Source organism: Babylonia areolata, chromosome 33 (assembly GCF_041734735.1).
Source record: "Babylonia areolata isolate BAREFJ2019XMU chromosome 33, ASM4173473v1, whole genome shotgun sequence".
NCBI classification, from domain to species: Eukaryota; Metazoa; Mollusca; class Gastropoda; order Neogastropoda; family Buccinidae; genus Babylonia; species Babylonia areolata.
The window spans coordinates 1,380,973-1,398,412 of record NC_134908.1 but is presented as its reverse complement, the minus strand read 5'-3'; the positions used below and the strand labels follow the sequence as shown (position 1 = coordinate 1,398,412).

The window sequence follows — 17,440 nt, the reverse complement described above, 5'->3', positions numbered from 1 at the left end:
ATTTTGTTTCTTCTCTCTCTCTCTCTCTCTTCTAATGTCCTTTTTTTTCTTTTTTTTAATTCATTTATCTATCAAATATACTTTTTGATTGTTTCTTTAAATTCAATTTATTTGCCCTGAGGGCTGGATGAAAAATAGCATGTCCTTGCTCATTTCTTTTCCCTCATTCAAATTTTGATAAACAGAATTTTCATAAGTTCAAATGTAACATTACAGTTTTCATACACAGATCTCTCAGTCCCACACATTCTACAACTCTCAGTCCATTCTACATCTCTCAGTCCCACACATTCTACATCTCTCAGTCCATTCTACATCTCTCAATCCATTCTACATCTCTCAGTCCCACACATTCTACATCTCTCAGTCCATTCTACATCTCTCAGTCCATTCTACATCTCTCAATCCATTCTACATCTCTCAGTCCCACACATTCTACATCTCTCAGTCCATTCTACATCTCTCAGTCCCACACATTCTACATCTCTCAGTCCATTCTACATCTCTCAGTCCCACACATTCTACATCTCTCAATCCATTCTACATCTCTCAGTCCCACACATTCTACAACTCTCAATCCATTCTACATCTCTCAGTTCCACACATTCTACATCTCTCAGTCCATTCTACATCTCTCAATCCATTCTACATCTCTCAGTCCCACACATTCTACATCTCTCAATCCATTCTACATCTCTCAGTCCCACACATTCTACATCTCTCAGTCCATTCTACATCTCTCAGTCCCACACATTCTACATCTCTCAGTCCATTCTACATCTCTCAGTCCCACACATTCTACATCTCTCAATCCATTCTACATCTCTCAATCCATTCTACATCTCTCAGTCCATTCTACATCTCTCAGTCCATTCTACATCTCTCAGTCCCACACATTCTACATCTCTCAGTCCATTCTACATCTCTCAGTCCCACACATTCTACATCTCTCAATCCATTCTACATCTCTCAGTCCCACACATTCTACATCTCTCAGTCCATTCTACATCTCTCAATCCATTCTACATCTCTCAGTCCCACACATTCTACATCTCTCAATCCATTCTACATCTCTCAGTCCCACACATTCTACATCTCTCAATCCATTCTACATCTCTCAGTCCATTCTACATCTCTCAGTCCCACACATTCTACATCTCTCAGTCCATTCTACATCTCTCAGTCCATTCTACAACTCTCAATCCATTCTACATCTCTCAGTCCCACACATTCTACATCTCTCAGTCCATTCTACATCTCTCAGTCCATTCTACATTACTCAGTCCCACACATTCTACATCTCTCAATCCATTCTACATCTCTCAGTCCATTCTACATCTCTCAATCCATTCTACATCTCTCAGTCCATTCTACATCTCTCAGTCCCACACATTCTACATCTCTCAGTCCCACACATTCTACATCTCTCAGTCCATTCTACATCCCTCAGTCCATTCTACATCTCTCAGTCCCACACATTCTACATCTCTCAGTCCATTCTACATCTCTCAGTCCCACACATTCTACATCTCTCAGTCCCACACATTCTACATCTCTCAATCCATTCTACATCTCTCAGTCCATTCTACAACTCTCAGTCCATTCTACATCTCTCAGTCCCACACATTCTACATCCCTCAGTCCATTCTACATCCCTCAGTCCATTCTACATCTCTCAGTCCCACACATTCTACATCTCTCAGTCCATTCTACATCTCTCAGTCCCACACATTCTACATCTCTCAGTCCATTCTACATCTCTCAGTCCCACACATTCTACATCCCTCAGTCCATTCTACATCTCTCAGTCCATTCTACATCTCTCAGTCCCACACATTCTACATCTCTCAGTCCCACACATTCTACATCTCTCAATCCATTCTACATCTCTCAATCCATTCTACATCCCTCAGTCCATTCTACATCTCTCAATCCATTCTACATCTCTCAGTCCCACACATTCTACATCTCTCAGTCCGTTCTACATCTCTCAGTCCATTCTACATCCCTCAGTGTATATATTCTACACTCACAGACAGGTGAGATCCACGCTGACCCAAACTTCACCTGTCAGTCCTGTCCCTCATCAGGTGCGGGCAGCACCTGCATGTACATCTGACCGTCCGTTTCATCCAGACTGATGGCAACAGCGCGGTCACCTGAAGGGTCTTCTCCAGCTGTCTCCTCTCCTCCGTACGTCTTCTCCCCCTGCTCTTCTTGCTGCAGAATCTGCTTGCCTGCATTTTCTCCTCCCACTGCCCCATCGCCTTGTCCAGACACAAGCTCCTCCTCATCCTCCTCAAAGTCACTCTGTTCACGGATGACAATGAAATCGTCTCCGATGAGCAAGATCTCTGACTCAGAGTTGGAGTCGCCTCTTGCCGAAGGGGTTTCCTCGTCTTTTCTGCTGTCCCACTTTGGGCGTTTCTGCTCGGTGCCCTTCCTCGACTTGGGGGTCTGACGACCTCTTTTTCGGGGACCCGTCCTGGATTTGGTGGCAGTGTCTGACCGCGCTCCTTGGGGAGCTCCAGTCTTCAGGTCTCCGCTGGTGCTTGGGGCCCTGGCTGTGGGGGAGGGTTCAGAGAGGAGTGTCATACCTTGGCTTCCTTCAGCGCTCTGGCTTTCGTCCACTTTCCCGGAGAATGGCTGGATCCAGATCCCTGCCGCAGACATTCTGGAGTCCAGGCCTGTCTTGCGTGCTGGAGCTGTGCTCTCTTTCAGTTCTACAGCTGAGCACTGTTTCTGTTCCAGAGGTGTGCTCTCTGACAGTCGTGGTTTTTTCCTGCGTGGTGTGTCCCTGGCTGCACTGGTGTAGGGTTTGGTGTGGCCTCTCCTGGCCTGTCTCCCCGTGTTGCCTGGTGTGCTGGTTGTGGAGGGAGGTGCGGAGTGACTGTGGTCAGAGTGGTTTCCTTCTTCCTGGGCCTCGGTGTCTTCAGCAGGGACGGTGCTCTCGCCACACCTTCCTCCTTTTCCTGCTGGTCTGTACTTCTCTTTGGACAAGGCTCTTGCGGCAGATCTTTTATCATTTTCATCATGTGTCTCTTCATCATCGGTCTCAGAATTGTCTTCCCTATGGCGCATGTTTTGGATTGATCTCTTACAATGTTTATTACTTGTGTCTTCTTCGCCGTTCTCAGAATGGTCTATCCGTAAATGAGTGTTTTGGCGGGCTGGTCGTCCATTTTTCTTGGGCACAGGTCGTTTTACAGATGGCGTCGTCCTCGAGACTCTTTCTGTTTTATCTGCCACAGACTGTTTCAACGACCTGGTCGACATTTTCTTCTCCTGCTCCTCACACTGTTCCGTGGAGACATCAGTTTCGCCATGTGCTCTCTGTTTGTGTGGTGCTGACTGTTCCAGGAATGGACTGTCTTCCGTGGCGCTGCTGTCTTCACTACTGTCTGTCTGCTTTCCAGCAGGTCTTTCCGTCTTTCTGGATACACCCTGGTGCAAGATGGGCATGTCCTTGTAAAGACGTGTCCTGCCAACTTCCTGTTCCTGAAGACGAGTCAGGACAACGGAGCAGCCTTTTGTTGGGGATGTGGTACATCTGCTGAGAGGACCAAGGTCGCTGGACTGTTTTCTGCTGACTGTTCCTGTCTTTTTCCTGGACTGATTCCATGGTGGTGAGCTTGGTGTTGCTTCATCATCACCGCTGTCTATGACTTCCCCAGGTCTTCCGCATGGTGCTGTCTGTTCCTTGACCGGAGGAGGGTCACAAGATCTGCCATGGCGCCATCTTCCTCCGACTTCCTTCCCTGCACCAGGCTGTGGCAGACGTGCGAGACAAACGTGGCAGTTTTTGAGGTCCACAAAGCTTTCTGCGCTCACGTTCCAATCTTTCGTCTGCAGTGCTCCCCCTTGCTTCTTTCTTGCTGGTTCTCTACTGCAGGGTTCCAAAGAGTTGTCCCCTTTCAGGATGTCTGGTCTCTGGAGGAGCTGGGATTGCCCAAAGACTGTGATTCCTGCTGCTGACTGTGAACTGCTGCCAGCTGTGTTTCTGGTTCTTCTGCCCTCTGCTGGCTCCTCATGGAACAGGCTGACTGAACGGCTGCCTGGAAAGAGATGCCCCGCTGTGTCAAACGGGAAGGGTCTGGCTGGAGACGATGACTTCCTTTTTCTCTGCAACCGTGATATCTGTCTCTTGTTCCCTGGGCTGCCATCTTGTGGGGATGGAGACTCCATCAGTCGGGAAAGAACTACACTGCAGTGTGGCAGGACGGAGGCGTGGGTGGCACTGGCATGGCCGTTCTTCCCCTGGTAGAGCTTCCCTTCTTTCTGATGGGCTACCTCCCCCTGGTGGAGTTTCCCTCCTTTCTGATGGGTTACCTCAGAATACCGGGTATGTTCTGAGTTCACCAGCCATGTGGGAACGTCAGCAGCTTCAGGAAGGTCCATGCAGATCGTGGCGTCACTGCTCTGTGATGATCCCCTCTGCCCTCTGCCCTCCGACTCTCCACGGGTCAGGAGCACAAAGCAGCTTTTCACAGGACCGCAGGCCCCGACTGTGCTGACCACAGACTTGCCTTCACCTGACATGTTCTCATCTGGAGCGGACACTGACTTAGGAAGCAAGAGAGAATGAGAAGGAAGTTTCTTGCCGCGGGGCACTGTATGTTTCTGTGCCACAACGGGTTGATCTCGCTCCAGGACAACACAGCAGTCTTTAACAGCCTGAGAGTGTGGAGAGACTTTTGTCAAGTGCCGCCCTCTGCCTTTGTTCTGATCTTGATTGGCGGGTATGTTCTTCAGTGGGTGTCTGCGTTCCCCAGGCACCTCCAGCTTATCACGGCTCAGCACCACAAAACATTCCGACAACTGCTGTTTGCCTGCTGGCTTCCATTCCTCCGCCCTGTGTGATGATTTTGGGGCTGAATTTCTCTCATGGGTCGATCTCTTACTACATGAAGCTTCATGCCAAGAATTCAGTTTTACTGGCAGTTTCCTGGTGGGTCTTCTCTCCTGTGCTGTGAACGATGGGTCTTTGTGTGTCAGGATGACTAAACACTCTCTCAGCGGAATGCTGCCGGGTGAAGTGTGGTGTAATGTTCTTCTCTGGCTGTGCTGATGTGAGGACACTGGTTGTCTGCGGGGCTTAGGCTTGGGAAAGCTCTTGACCGTTGGCGTTGTGTCATCTCCTTTCCCTGAGGGGTGCTCACAGGTCAGTCGCACAAAGCAGTCCTTGATGGTGTGGGTCACAGCCAGCCGTTTCCCCCTCCGCTTCTGCTTCACCACTGGCTTGCTTCTCTTTGACGCTGAGGAAGCATGGGGCTTCGCCTTGCTGCTTTTTGAGAACCGTCTTCTCACTGCCCGGCTGCCGTTCCCCACCTGCTGACGGATCAGCACCACAGAGCATTTCTTCAGCATGTTCTCCTTGTTGTGAGAAAATTTACTACATTTACTACTCGGTGGCTTTGTCGCTGGGGGCATCTGAGACTCCATGGACTGGTCAGACGGCGAGTGATTCCAGCCCTGAGAGGCAGAGTTGGCTGGCTCCTCCATGTCTGTGGAGTCGTTCTCGGTCCTCACTGACACATCCAGACTCTGCTCTCCGTCTGAACTGGTGGTTCCACAGGAATCAGTCCCATCCGTCACACCGTCAACGGGGTCTGGGGCAAGATGTGAGCCTGGGTGTTGAAAGACGGTCTTTATGCCATGGTCACTGACCTGTCCATTAGCTGTGCACAGCGTCCCTTCAGTCTTTATGCCATGGTCACTGACCTGTCCATTAGCTGTGCACAGCGTCCCTTCCGTCTGAGTCACGTCCTGCTGCTGGGGGCTGTCCTCCTCAGGGTGGACAGAGATGGGTCCTGGTCCATGGGGAGAACCCTCACCACTGAACAGGGATGTATTTCTCTGGCTGGAACACGCCCCTTCCACTGACGCCTGCTCACAAGACCCACCACTGCTGTCAGCTTCAAACGAAAGGGAGGGAATCACTGTCTCCCCAGCAGTGTGCGGTGAAGGCAAAAGCGGCTGTTTCTCCAGGCCTGTGAGAGGACCTTCGCCAGAACCTTCCACACACACTTCACCCGAATCTGTCCCTGACTGTAAGTCGGATGTTTGTTCTGTCAGCATGCCAACACTCTCCAGCCGAGTGGGCTGTGAGTCCACAACAAGAGAATCACCTTCCTCTGAGACCTGCTGTGTGGGTGTGGCCCTGTCTGGTGTCGCAGCTGAGGGCTTGACCATCTCGGCATCCACCTCTCCCTCTGGCTGATCCACAATCTGCTGTGGTGCCACAGAATAAGGAGATGTGGAAGTGACAGTCCTGGAGTCAGAAGCATCTGCAGGGGAGGCTCCATCACCACCAGCACCTGAACAGGGGGACATCACGTGGGAGGAATCAGCAGTGTTGCTGGCTGGGTCAGCAGTGATGGAGACATCAGCAGAGGGTGCACCGACCTCAAGACCCTCAGGACAGACCACAGGGACCCTGAAGGCCAAGGTTCCTTCTTCGGTGGTCATCCCACAATCAGCGTCTTTGTCTGCAAACAGAAGTCATCAGATTACATACCCCTGAAAATGGAGCATTGCTACCTACACGGCAGACTAAAAACAGTCACACATTACTAAAAGCCAACTCACAGGTATGAGTGAACATGAGGGCTGCAGACAAACACAAACAGAAAGAAAACCTGGTAGCATAGAAGCGAAATGAAACGAAATAAATTTTTGTTACATGAGGGTAGAGTAAGCATAGCTGTTCTTTTACATCCAGCCCTCAGGGGGAAAAAAGAAAAAAGAAAAAGCAAAGGCAACGCACACACACCCACACACACACAATTACACATGAAAAGGCATACATGAAAGCATGTACATAACCTAATTAAGAACGACGCATACTATTATTGAATAAGATCAACTCATTGGGAAAAAAGGGAGGAGAAACAGAATGACAGACAGAGACAGAGAAGTGAATATATAAGACAGGAGAACAAACACAGCTCCGATTCACTTTCTCACTGTAATGATACAGTGAAGAAGCAGCACGAACTTACATTTAGAGGCCAGATGTGCAAGTAATTACAACCTGACTCAATACAGCACAAGAGAAGTAAGACCTTGAACTGTTACAACCTGACTCCATGCAGCACAAGAGAAGTAAGACCTTGAACTGTTACAACCTGACTCAATACAGCACAAGAGAAGTAAGACCTGGAACTGTTACAACCTGACTCAATACAGCACAAGAGAAGTAAGACCTTGAACTGTTACAACTTGACTCAATACAGCACAAGAGAAGTAAGACCTTGAACTGTTACAACTTGACTCAATACAGCACAAGAGAAGTAAGACCTTGAACTGTTACAACCTGACTCAATACAGCACAAGAGAAGTAAGACCTGGAACTGTTACAACCTGACTCAATACAGCACAAGAGAAGTAAGACCTGGAACTGTTACAACTTGACTCAATACAGCACAAGAGAAGTAAGACCTGGAACTGTTACAACTTGACTCCATGCAGCACAAGAAAGGTAAGACCTTTAACAGTTACAACTTGAGCAATGCAGCCCTCGAGATGTAAGACATTCAGTGGAGTGATGGCCTAGAGGTAACGCGTCCGCCTAGAAGCAAGAGAGAATCTGAGCGCACTGGTTCGAATCACGGCTCAGCCACCGATATTTTCTCCCCCTCCACTAGACCTTGAGTGGTGGTCTGGGCGCTAGTCATTCGGATGAGACGATAAACCGAGGTCCTGTGTGCGGCATGCACTTGGCGCACGTAAAAGAACCCACTGCAACAAAAAGGTTGTTCCTGGCAAAATTCTGTAGAAAAATCCACTTCGATAGGAAAAACAAATAAAACTGCACGCAGGAAAAAATACAAAAAAAAAAAAAAAAAGGGTGGCGCTGTAGTGTAGCGACGCGCTCTCCCTGCGGAGAGCAGCCCAAATTTCACACAGAGAAATCTGTTGTGATAAAAAAGAAATACAAATGCAAACACAAAACTTCAAGAGTTACAACTTGACTCAATGCAGCACAAGGAATAAATTTAAAAAAAACAACTGAAAAAAGAGTGTGAGAAGATACAACAACAAAAAAACAAAAATCTTACAAAAAAAGAGAAGAAAAGAAAGAATGACATACAAACAATGACATAACAATACTTCAAAAACAAACAGAAAGAACTTCACCTTGTGATTGTGAACCTGGAAATAAAAGCAGGTCATCATCTTTCACTGACACATGTGTGCTCTGTCTGTCTGTCTCTTCCATTCTGGATCTGCACAGTAAACTTTACCATGTAACCAATATATCTTATCATCTGTGTATGTCACATACCTATGTGTGTATGTGTGTGCTGTGTGTGTGTGTGTGTTTCTGTGTTTGTGTGTGTGTGTGTGTGCTTGTGTGTGTTTCTGTGTTTGTGTGTGTGTGTCTGTGTATGTGTGTTCAGTTTTATTCTATTTTATCAAAGCTTAAATTCATTTTCATTTTTCTTTTTTTTTCCTTCTACACTGTGATTCGTTTTTTTTTTCTTTTTTATTTAACACCCAATTTAATAATAAACAGCAAAAAAGAATATCACTATATGAAAATATTATCACAGCTGTTGACATAGAATAGATAATACAGTTGGAAAATTGCATTTCAGGTAACTTTACATATCATATGTCTCATCTAAAACAATCTTTTATGTAACAAACTTTTATTGATGAAATAAATAAATAATTAAACAAAATCAAACAAATAAGTAAAGATTTGTTTTCATTCAAACTGCATATATCATATTTCAAATACACACACACACATAATGTCAGTTTATCGTCTAATCAGAATAACTAGCATCCAGACCACCACTAAAGGTCAAATGGATGGTAGGAAAATACCTGCTTGTGTGGGATTCAAACAAGTGCACTCAGATTCTCTAGCTTCCAAAGCGTTACCCCCAGGCCACCACTCCATTAATTTTGATCTGCTATTTTTGTACGTGTGCTGTGTTTTCTCTGTGTGTATATTGATGAATGAGAGTGTGTGTATCTTTGTACGACTATGAAGCACGTGTACTGTGTTACCCCTGTGTGTATATTAATGAATTAGAGTGTGTGCATCTTTGTACGACTATGACACAAGCTTAAAGCAGTCCGAAACTTGACCGTGTAATGAATATCAACACTGAACTGAAGAAGAAAAAAGGACTGCTGAACTTTGGATACTAAAGTGCGATTATACCCTCATACTCTGTATCTATAGACCCACAGATCGACAGATTCTGCCCCATGTCCGTTACACCTTGTCTCTTTTCTTCTTCTTTTTCCTGGTGCAATCGAATTATGACGGTTGGTGCTTGGAGTTCCGTCATCAGCAGTGCACAATACGACATGACGGAATGGCTGCTACAGACAAGTGCTAAGTCGTGAAGACTGGAAGAAAAATGTACCTGATGTCAAAAACAGATCATTGGCCAGCGCGCTACTGAAAACACGCTGAATCTTGAACTCTTCACGGGTTAGGAACTTCGACAGACGGCAGTTTTCAGGCGTCGGCAGACAAAAGATGTGCTGGTTGCTTCCCTTGCATACTGCTTCCTTTTCGGTAAGTGGGGGTGTGAGGGGTGGGGGCGGGGTCTAGGTCAAATTCGGGTTCAAGAGGCCATTGTTTGTAAACAATCGGTGCTCAACCTCGCATCACAATGCACCGAGCACTTTTAAAACTTATGCATCAGTTTGGAACTTACCCGTTCGGTTCAGTTCAGTTACTCAAGGAGACGTTACAAATCCATCTACCATAACCTCTCAGGCTAATGTGTGTGTGTGTGTGTGTGTGTGTTGGGGCTCATGTACGTTTATGTGTATTTGACTGTCCTTTCATGTCTGTGAAACTGCATGTTTGGTGCAGTATCTGTTATGCATATGTGTGTGTATGTGTGAATGTGTGTCTGCATTTTTTAACATTTATTTGCTTATTTATCATCATTGTTGTCTTTTTTATTTATTTATTTATTATTATTTTATTATTATTATTTATCCATTTATTTATTTATTTTATTTTTTAATTATATTATTATTATTTAGTTAGTTATTTAGTTATTTATATATTCATTTATTTTATTTTATTTTTATTTTGTACGCTTATACGTTGACTTCATCAAGTTTTTGCACCTTATACATATTAGTAGTAGTAGTAGTAGTTCATTTTTTTTATGTATTTATCTTTTTTATGTATTTGTCTTTTATCTTTTTTTTCTTTTTTTCTGTATTCATCTCTCTTTTTTTCTTCTTTTTTTTTTCCTCAAGGCCTGACTAAGCGCTGGTCAGGCCCAGGCATCTGCTTCAGTGGCAGATGTGGTGTAGCGTATATGGATTTGTCTGAACGCAGTGACGCCTCCTTGAGCTGCTGAAACTGAAACTGAAACTGAAACATTCCCCCCACCCCACCCCCCTTCCACACTAGTGCGCACAGAGAGAGACAGAATAATAATAATAACAGTGGATACTTATATAGCACACTATCCAGAAATCTGCTCTAGGTGCTTTACAAAAACGCTTTGTTACAGAGAGAGAAAGAGAGAGAGAGAGCACCTTGCATTAATGAGCCAGTCCAGAAGTTCTTTGTCGACTTCAGCATCAGATGCTGTGGCTGACAACGTTGTGTCGACCCGCAGGTCTACAGTGCCGCTCTAGAATTCAGCCCTGTACCTCACTTTGTCTTTCAACGCGACAGTCAGCGTGGATGGATGAATTTGAAACTCTGCTGCTATGGTAGAATTTTTCTTTGCTGGAAACTTTTTCAACTTCGTGAATAAATTGCATTTTTCTTTTCGAAGACAACTTCTTCTTCTTCTGCGTTCACTCGTATGCACACGAGTGGGCTTTTACGTGTATGACCGTTTTTACCCCCGCCATGTAGGCAGCCATACTCCGTTTTCGGGGGTGTGCATGCTGGGTATGTTCTTGTTTCCATAACCCACCGAGCGCTGACATGGATTACAGGATCTTTAACGTGCGTATTTGATCTTCTGCTTGCATATACACACGAAGGGGGTCAGTTCAGGCACTGGCAGGTCTGCACATAATTATGTTGACCTGGGAGATCGTAAAAATCTCCACCCTTTACCCACCAGGCGCCGTCACCGTGATTCGAACCCAGGACCCTGAGATTGACAGTCCAACGCTTTAACCACTCGGCTATTGCGCCTTTTCGAAGACAACGACTGTCTTTTTTTTCCTTCGTCCATTATCTCTGGTTAGCCGGCGTGCACTGAAACGAAAACTGAAAGTCATTTGCATTTTCTTTCCAAGAAAGTCCACACCGAGCTACCAAACATTCACTGAGGGTTGGCAACGGCATCAGTGAGTGGAGTGATGGCCTAGAGGTAACGCGTCCGCCTAGGAAGCGAGAGAATCTGAGCGCGCTGGTTCGAATCACGGCCGGTTCAGCCGCCGATATTTTCTCCCCCTCCACTAGACCTTGAGTGGTGGTCTGGACGCTAGTCATTCGGATGAGACGATAAACCGAGGTCCCGTGTGCAGCATGTACTTAGCGCACGTAAAAGAACCCACGGCAACAAAAGGGTTGTTCCTGGCAAAATTCTGTAGAAAAATCCACATCGATAGGGAAAAAAAAAAAAACTGCATGCAGGAAAAAATACAAAAAAAAAGAAAGAAAAAAAGGTGGCGCTGTAGTGTAGCGACGCGCTCTCCCTGGGGAGAGCAGCCCGAATTTCACACAGAGAAATCTGTTGTGATAAAAAGAAATACAAATACAAATACAAATCACGCATTCTTGTTAACAAGGATGAGCTGGGGAAGACACCTGATGTTTTCAAGCGCCTTTCATTCAATCCGACACGTTGATGCCGCGGACACTGAGGAAGGTGTGTCGTGGAGGGAGTCAGTGGTGAATGTGTGATGTGTAAACGCCTTGTTTCCATCCAGTGAAGTAGGTTGCCGCATCAGTACTGGTGCTGACGGAGGCGAACTTGAAGGCCACGATGAAGCGGACACATTATCACGGCATAACCGAGGAGCCAGTCCTGTGGGGAACCACTGAGAAACTGAGCCTTAATCACTACAGGAGTGTTTCGTTATAACCGAGTTGCTACTAACCGAGGACTATTTGGTAATAAAACAGAAGACCTCTGGCTGGAAACCAGCGCTTTCCTTAACTCTGACCGAAATTGCTTATAACCGAGTTTACTTTAAGCGGGGTGTTTTGTACCTGGTACTAGCCTTATCAAAGAAGTACACCTTTTTTTTTAACCTCAGTTCAGTATTACGTTTTAACTGCAATATCCGGACAGAGAGAGTCGGTTAAAAGCTGGCTTATCTTTGTGCAGTTTGTTTCAAATTTACCCAGTGATGAAAGCTGACTGCCCAGTGGACTTTGTGAATGAAACCGTCGCCTTCCAATTTAAGGGGAGTAACTCTTCAAAGTGTACATGAACAATATCCACATGGTTCTATTGTATTTGTATTGTATTTGTTTTGCAATGCTCCCTTCTGAGTAGACAATCAGAATGAATCTGTGAGCACACATACACACACAAACACACACACACACACATACGCATACACACACATGCACACAAAAAACACATCCCTTCTCCTTTTAATAAAAAGAATAGATTTTATTTTGTCATGTCATCCATTATTGGAATGATACTGATAAAATAACCACATACAATAATGCAAAATACTGTGTAAAAGGCACCACCATTCACATGGTCATCACATCACAGTAAATACAACAATGATATAGCGGTAACACTGTGAAAAAAACAACAACATCACATCATTAGCACAGAAAAAGGTGTGAAGTACCATCATTTGCATAATTATCACAACACATCACAGTATGGAAAATTGTGCAAAACATCGCCATTTCCATAATTATAAACAACAACACATCACAGCAATAGCACGGAAAAGTGCAAAGCACCATCATTTACATAATTATCACAACACATCACACTAACAGCATGCTATATGGTGTCGCTACAATTTTTTTTGTCTTCAAAACTAATGAGATCAAAACATTTCATTTCATGATTCAATGTGTCAGTGACAACTGGACAGCTGGCTTCCACACACACACTTTGTATTCTGCATACTTGAGCTTTAAATCCACATTCACCTACACCTAGAAGTGGGTCTTAAGTGCTTCACTCTTCATTGTAGTCTTATTTATTTATTATTATTATTATTACTACCTTTTTTATATTATAATTATTATTTATTTATTTATCTATTTATTTACTCATTTATGTACGCTTATCTATTATTTATTCACCTTTTTTTTCTTTTTTTTTCTCAAGGCCTGACTAAGTTACTGGGTTACGCTGCTGGTCAGGCATCTGCTTGGCAGATGTGGTGTAGCGTATATGGATTTGTCCGAACGCAGTGACGCCTCCTTGAGCTACTGAAACTGAAACTGAAACCTTCCAAGCAAACCTGCTTGTATTAACGTCCGCTTGCCAATACTGCCACACGTTAAAACTTTCCAGCATCCATTGCAAGTCCACCAATTCAAAACGCAGATCAAGCGTAGACGAACACACCAGAGTTACATCCCCTTTCTCCCCTTTATCCTTTCTGCTGCATCACATCCAAAACCTGTCTTGTCCTTTTTTTCTTTTTTTTTTCTTTTTTTTTTAAATAGCTGAGGAATATCATCCTGGCTGCTTCTTACAATTTCCTGGATGGACTGTGAAGGGTTCAGGGTGGTGGTGGTGATGGTGGAGGAATAACAGGGGACATCATTCTTATCAACAACATGTTTCATGCTTTCACACTCAAGTGTCTGCTGGTTTTTTTTGTTGTTGTTGTTGTTGACGGGCGCAATAGCCGAGTGGTTAAAGCGTTGGACTGTCAATCTCAGGGTCCCGGTTTCAAATCACGGTGATGGCGCCTGGTGGGTGAAGGGTGGAGATTTTTATGATCTCCCAGGTCAACATATGTGCAGACCTGCTAGTGCCTGAACCCCCTTCGTGTGTATATGCAAGCAGAAGATCAAATACGCACATTAAAGATCCTGTAATCCATGTCAGCGTTCGGTGGGTTATGGAAACAAGAACATACCCAGCATGCACACCCCCGAAAACGGAGTATGGCTGCCTACATGGCGGGGTAAAAACAGGTCATACACGTAAAAGCCCACTCGTGTGCATACGAGTGAGCGTGGGAGTTGCAGCCCACGAACGCAGAAGAAGAAGAAGTTGTTGTTGTTTTGGGGTTTTTTTTCCCTCTTTTGCTGATTCCACAAACAAGATGCCAAATAGAATAACAACAAAGTATGTGTGGTCAGAGGAAACATTACAGTGTTACAACAAACTATACAGTGGAGTGATGGCCTAGAGGTAACGCGTCCGCCTTGGAAGCGAGAGAATCTGAGTGCGCTGGTTCGAAGCATGGTTCAGCCGCCGATATTTTCTCCCCCTCCACTAGACCTTGAGTGGTGGTCTGGACGCTAGTCATTCGGATGAGACGATAAACCGAGGTCCCATGTGCAGCATGCATTTAGCGCACGTAAAAGAACCCACGACAACAAAAGGGTTGTTCCTGGCAAAATTCTGTAGAAAAATCCACTTCAATAGGCAAAACAAATAAAACTACACGCAGGAAAAAATACAAAAAAATGGGTGGCGCTGTAGTGTAGCGACGCGCTCTCCCTGGGGAGAGCAGCCCGAATTTCACAAAGAGAAATCTGATGTGATAAAAAGAAATACAAATACAAATACAACAAATACATCTTCAGATGGAACATCTATAAAAGGGACTTGAGATCAGAATCATCACGAGAACACATGTGATATTGCAAAGACATGTAAAAAGTACTGATATTTTGATTTCCTCATGAAAACAACACAATGCCCTACAGACCGACACGTATACATGATCTTTTTTTTGTGAGATCATCCAAATATTTATAATAAATATTGTCATATTGCACATGGAGAGGGATTTTGATTTCCACACCAACAGAACACACTGCACAAAATACCACAAGTATATGATACATTTGTGTGAGATTACCCAGACATAAATGCTGTGATATTGCAAAAGAGAGATACTTTGATTTCCTCACAAAACTGACATACTGCACAAACAGGATTCACATGACACATTTATCACATTGTGCAGATACATTTCTTAAACACACTACACATTAGAGGATTTGATTTCCTCACAAAATTGACAAACTGCCCAAACATGACACATTTGTCACATTGTACAGATGTATTTTACAAACACACTACACACTGCAGATTCTGATTTCCTCACAAAACTAACAAACTGCGCCGACATGACATGTATGACACCATTCATCACATTATACAGATTTATATTACAAATGACAAGCATAACAGCCGGTGGTTAAAGCATCAGACTTTCAATCTGAGGGTCCTGGGTTCGAATCTTGGTAACAGCATCTGGTGGATAAGGGGTGGAGATTCTTCTAATCTCCCAGGTCAACATATGTGCAGACCTGCTAGTGCCTGAACCGCTTTTGTGTGTATATGCAAGCAGAAGATCAAATACGAACGTTAGAGATCCTGTAATCCATGTAAGATTTCAGTGGGTCATGGAAACAAGAACATACCCAGCATGTACACCCCTGAAAACACAGTATGGCTGCCCACATGGCAGGGTAAAAACGTTCATACATGTAAAAGCCCACTTGTGTACATATGAATGAACGTGGGCGCAGCAGCCCACAAACAAGAAGAAGATATTACACACCACAGATATATACATATATGTGTTACAAACACACTAAACATTACAGATATATACACATATACTATATATTACACACACTATACATTACAGATACACTACACATTACAAACACACTACACATTACAAACACACTACACATTGTGGGCAGCCATCAAAGTTCAGATTTGCTCAGATCTTCCAACTCCACGTCACTCAGGTCAATATCCTCCTCCACTGGCAACTGTAACATCAAAAGGGTTAAAGGGGTGGGGCTGGGATGGGTGGAGAGAGACAGAGACAGAGATACAGAGAGACAGAGACAGAGAGCGAGACAGAGACACACAGAGAGAGACACAGAGAGAGAGAGACAGAGACACAGAGAGAGACAGAGACATAGACAGAGACACAGAGAGACAGAGACAGAGACACAGAGAGAGAGAGACAGAGACATAGACAGAGACACAGAGAGACAGAGACACAGAGAGAGAGAGACAGAGAGACAGAGACACAGAGAGACAGAGACAGAGAGAGAGACAGAGACACAGAGAGAGAGAGACAAAGACATAGAGACACAGAGAGACAGAGAGAGACAGAGACATATACAGAGACACAGAGTGACAGAGACATATACAGAGACAGAGAGAGACAGAGACATATACAGAGACACAGAGAGACAGAGACAGAGACAGAGACACAGAGAGAGACAGAGACACAGAGAGAGACTGAGAGAGATCAAAATCCATTCGGCACTTTGTAGAAATACACATGTTTGCTTTGTCATGTTAGTTTCTTCAGGGTGTTTTTTTTTCTTTTTCTTTCTTTCTTTGGAGAATGCAGCTTTGGATCTGAACCATCGCAAGAAAGGAGAGAAAGGAAGAAAGAGAGAAAGGGAGAGAGAGAGACAGAGAGAGAGAGAGAGACTGGAGCACACGGAAAGCGTCAACGAGAAATCTGAGTTTGCCTCTCCTCTGTGAATATAAGGATGTATACTATTATTGAATGATTTATTTTCTGTAATAAATGATGAAAATACACCTTAAAAAAAAAAAGGGGGTTAGGGTTAAAGGGTGTGTGTGTGTGTGTGTGTGTGTGTTTTCTTCAGTTTAACATCTATTCACTGTAAGTGTTATTAGACGGTGTGTGTGTGTGTGTGTGTGTGTGTGTGTGTGTATTTGTATGCTTTGTTGTCTTTTTGTGTGTATGAGATTTTACTCTGTGTGTGTGTGTGTGTGTGTGTGTCTGTGTTTGTGAGTCTGTGTGTGTGTGTGTGAGTTTGTGTGAGTGTTTGTGTCTGTGTGTGCATGTGAATGTGAGTTTGTGTGTGTGTGTGTATTTGTGCATTTGTGTATGCATGTTTATTTGTTCGTGTGTGTGTATGTGTATGTATGTGTGTGTATGTGTATGTATGTGTGTGAGTGTAGGAGTTTGTGAATGAGTGCGTGCATGCATGTGTGTGTATGCATAGGTTTTTGAATGTGTATGTGTGTTTGTAAGAGCCTGCGTGTGTGTATGCTTGTGTGCCTGAGAGTCCTCACTGCTGGCAGGTTCACAGGGGACTGTCCCTCAAAGCGTGACCTCCTGACAATCTAACATTCCCTGTGGACTGCTGACACAGAGACTGCCACAGACAAACCCAGCTGTAGCCATGTATGGGGGACTTGGAATGAGCAGCATGCGAGCAATGCCACTGAAAACGGTGCAGATTATGGGGCAGCAAAAAAAGAAAAGAAAAAAAAAAAAAAAGAAAAAAAAAAGGGTGGTACAGAACCCCCAG

The 17,440-nt window shown here is 44.5% G+C and overlaps 2 protein-coding genes across 2 annotated transcripts in view; both read right to left on the bottom strand.

Moving 5' to 3' along the window:
* Window positions 1-1,814: 1,814 nt before the first annotated feature.
* On the bottom strand, window positions 1,815-9,506 carry LOC143276960 (uncharacterized). The gene is made up of 3 exons (XM_076581652.1): window positions 9,387-9,506; window positions 8,140-8,228; window positions 1,815-6,488 (listed from the first exon to the last, which is right to left on the bottom strand). Exons 2-3 carry the CDS (start codon window positions 8,219-8,221, stop codon window positions 2,071-2,073), a joined length of 4,500 nt encoding a protein of 1,499 aa, XP_076437767.1. The 5' UTR covers window positions 8,222-8,228; window positions 9,387-9,506; the 3' UTR covers window positions 1,815-2,070.
* Window positions 9,507-12,627: 3,121 nt separating this feature from the next.
* Window positions 12,628-17,440, bottom strand: part of LOC143277159 (protein disulfide-isomerase A6-like) — a 28,524-nt gene continuing 23,711 nt past the window's right edge. Inside the window, exon 12 of the mRNA XM_076581923.1 lies at window positions 12,628-15,907. Coding sequence (XP_076438038.1) covers window positions 15,839-15,907 — 69 coding nt within the window. The 3' untranslated portion in view covers window positions 12,628-15,838. The remainder of the gene's footprint in view (window positions 15,908-17,440) is intronic.

What these genes read in the sequence shown, in the direction of transcription:
- LOC143276960 (XM_076581652.1), bottom strand. Translation starts at nt 8,221, where the DNA reads ATGGAAGAGACAGACAGACAGAGCACACATGTGTCAGTGAAAGATGAT. An exon ending in TCCAGGTTCACAATCACAAG is followed by an intron (nt 6,489 to 8,139) that starts GTGAAGTTCTTT and finishes TTCTGTTTGCAG; the next exon opens with ACAAAGACGCTGATTGTGGG.